This window comes from Barbus barbus, assembly GCF_936440315.1.
Source record: "Barbus barbus genome assembly, chromosome: 42".
Taxonomy (NCBI): domain Eukaryota; kingdom Metazoa; phylum Chordata; class Actinopteri; order Cypriniformes; family Cyprinidae; genus Barbus; species Barbus barbus.
The window spans coordinates 5,985,757-5,989,082 of NC_136720.1; the positions used below are offsets into that span (position 1 = coordinate 5,985,757).

Sequence of the window (3,326 nt, forward strand, 5' to 3'; positions counted from 1 at the left end):
GTGTATTTCTCAAAATTCCAAATTTAACGTTACACATTATTACAATGAAACTATTTTACATATTTTAAAATGGGGCAAGTCGTTTTTTTCCTCGCTAGAAAAAAAAAAACAATAATAATAATAATAACAAAAAAGTTACATATATTGGTCCTACTATTTCTTTCAAATTAGCAATTTGTAAACGTCTGTATCGCACTGACACCAAATTTCTGGAAAGCTAATAGATCACGCGCCAACGAATTTGTGGACTAAGTTTAAAATACGAATAAAGTGCTACACATGGATTTAAGTGGCCTTGCTTATAGATAACACACTTTCTATTTAATTCTGTTGTTATTTTTGCGCCTATATAACTACGTCTCGCGCTTCGATGAGCTACAATCACAACAATGGAAGACAGTTTAGAAAACAATCGCACATCACGTCATAGTAAAATCCACTGTCGTCGTTTCCAAATGAAGTGTTCCTCACAGAGCTACTCAAGCCAGCGCGAGGGATGAGGATGGACTCAGAGAAAGGTGCGCTTCTTTGGGTTTATAATTGTTGGCGTTCTACATTCATACATCGGTAAGCTTCCATGTGTATGCTTTATGGGGGCTGCAGTTGGTGTGCTTGACTGAATCTCCATCCTCTGAATCCAAATAGTCTGATTTAGAAAAGGACGCTTTGCTGTCACTCCTTTTAAATTCACCAAACGAGGGCTGCTGCTGGCCACACGTTACATGCGTGTACTGCATCTGCTCCTCGTGCTCGGTCTCCCTGTGATAGAAGTAATTGAAATTGGACACGATGACGGGCACTGGAAGCGCAATGGTGAGCACACCCGCGATGGCACATAAAGAGCCCACTATTTTGCCACCGATGGTGACTGGACACATGTCCCCGTAGCCCACAGTTGTCATGGAAACCACTGCCCACCAGAAGGCATCGGGGATGCTGCTGAACCCCGAGTCGGGGTCGTCTGTCTCGGCGAAATACACGGCGCTGGAGAACAGTATAACTCCAATGAAAAGGAAGAATATGAGGAGACCCAGTTCCCGCATGCTCGCTTGCAGAGTCTTGCCCAAGATCTGAAGCCCCTTTGAGTGTCTGGAAAGCTTGAATATGCGGAACACCCGCACCAAGCGAATGACCCTCAGGATGGCCAGAGACATCGCCTGCTGGCTGTTGCCCTGATGCTCGGCCAACTCCAGACCCAAGGTGATGAAGTAGGGAATAATAGCCACGATGTCGATTGTGTTCATGATATTCTTGAAGAAGGCGGGCTTGCTTGGGCACGCGAGAAACCTCACGAGCATTTCAAAGGAGAACCAGATTATACAAAGGGTCTCCACAATAAAGAAGGGGTCTGTGAATGGATTGGGCTTCTTTGAACTAGCAGTTCCATTAAGTGCGAGGTGCTCCTCGTACATTTTCCCGTCCTCCCTAAACTCTGGTAAAGTCTCCAAGCAAAAGATGACAATTGATATCAAAATGACGAGCACCGAGACGATTGCGATGCCCCTCGCGGGTCCAGAGCTCTCTGGGTACTCAAACAGAAGCCAGACCTGTCTCTGGAACTCGTTTTCGGGCAAAGGTCGCTCTTCCTCCTTGATGAAACCCTCGTCCTCCTTAAAATTCTCAATGACTTCTTCTCCTAACTCGTAGAATTTGATCTCCTCCATAAAGATGTCCACAGGAACATTGACGGGTCTCCTCAGCCTGCCTCCAGACTGATAGTAGTAGAGAATGGCATCAAAGCTAGGTCGGTTCCTGTCAAAGAAGTACTCGTTCCTCAGAGGGTCGAAGAAGCGCATTCGTTTCCTGGGGTCACCGAGTAAGGTGGCAGGGAACTGCGCCAGTGTTTTAAGTTGGGTTTCGAAGCGCAAGCCGGAGATGTTGATAACCACCCGCTCGCTGCACTCCTGGTCTGCACGTTCAGGGTCGTAAACATCTTGGGACAGGGGTACCAATGCCACAGTCTCGTCGAGGTTCTCCCCGGGCACCACAGTCATGTTTGTCCCCTTAAAAGGGCGAGTCGTTTTCGCGCCCCGCTTCTCGCGCCGTTCGTGGAAGATAGTCAGAGCACCTGTAGAGTGGCGCGTGTCGCGTCACTTCGCGCGCATTTTCCTCACGGAGGTTTCTCCACATTCCCTCCCCAAGCTGAGGCTGACAGTCTGGTCGATTGGCTGTCACATTCACAGCATTTTAAGCAGCAATGCCCTCCCTCACTCTCTCGCTTTCTCTAAGAGCTATGGCAAGCGGTTGTAACATTTATTCCTACAGCAAACGAAATATTACAGGTGATTTTTCATGAGTCTAATATTCTAGTATTCTAATTGAGATTATATAGTTTTCAATTTCACTAATAGCTAACTATTCCAGATGTGGATTGATGAATATCCACTTAAGTTGACTTAGAAATGTTTACAATAAATAAATAAATACCCCTTTTTAAAAAAAATTATAGGTTGCTCCAAACACTTAAAAAAAATTTTTTGTTTTTTTTTGTTTTTTTTTAGACATTGATGTCATTTAGGTGCCATGTGTTCATTATCACACGGTTCACGGTGTGTGTGTGTGTTCACTGCTGTGTGTGTGCACTTTGGATGGGTTAAATGCAGAGCACGAATTCCGAGTATGGGTCATTTCATTCTTCGAAGGCTGCACATCAAAATCTCCAGTGTTAAAATCCTAGTGTTGTGGACTTTTAGAGTAAAGTGTTAAAGTTGTGGTGTTGAATTTTAGAGGACTAACACCAACTAGTGTAAAGAGCACCCTCTGGCTGGAGTAAAAACAGAGAGTCACCCTTATTAACACTGCGGAGTGTTATTAGTCACATCCGGGACATTTGCTCGTGTGCGCGCCTGACTCATCTGAAATATTTTTCACAGGCGCCATTTTATTTGCGCGAGATGCGGAGCATATGAGGACGGAAAACTGTGAAAGTGTTTAATCTTACTCACAAAATGTTTTTTGTAATATATCATTTTATAGCGATATTTAACGTATTTGAGGTGTGCATAAACGACTTTTCCTTTCACTCGCGATGATGCGGAGCAGAGGAGGACGTTGTTTCTTTTCTACAAGGGAAATCCGAAAGTAAGTGTTTTTATCTAATTTAATATATGTATTTTGTAACATCATATTGATTTATAGCTATATTTATGTGCTGTGCTCTGCTAAACTTTTTCTCAGAGAGCTATTTTCTTTCATTCGCGATGGGGAGCAGATTGGGAAGTTGGTTTTATCAAGGGAAACACCAAAAGTAATTGTTTTACCTCATTTACATTATGTATTTTATAAGATTATATTACTTTATGACGATATTTAAATGCTATGCGCAC

At 43.5% G+C, this 3,326-nt stretch overlaps 1 protein-coding gene across 1 annotated transcript; it reads right to left on the reverse strand.

Moving 5' to 3' along the window:
* Positions 1-557: 557 nt before the first annotated feature.
* Positions 558-1,994, reverse strand: LOC306861327 (shaker-related potassium channel tsha2-like; the record flags this gene model as incomplete). The annotated part of the gene is made up of 1 exon (XM_079403534.1): positions 558-1,994. One exon carries the CDS (start codon positions 1,992-1,994, stop codon positions 558-560), a length of 1,437 nt encoding a protein of 478 aa, XP_079259660.1.
* Positions 1,995-3,326: the final 1,332 nt, after the last annotated feature.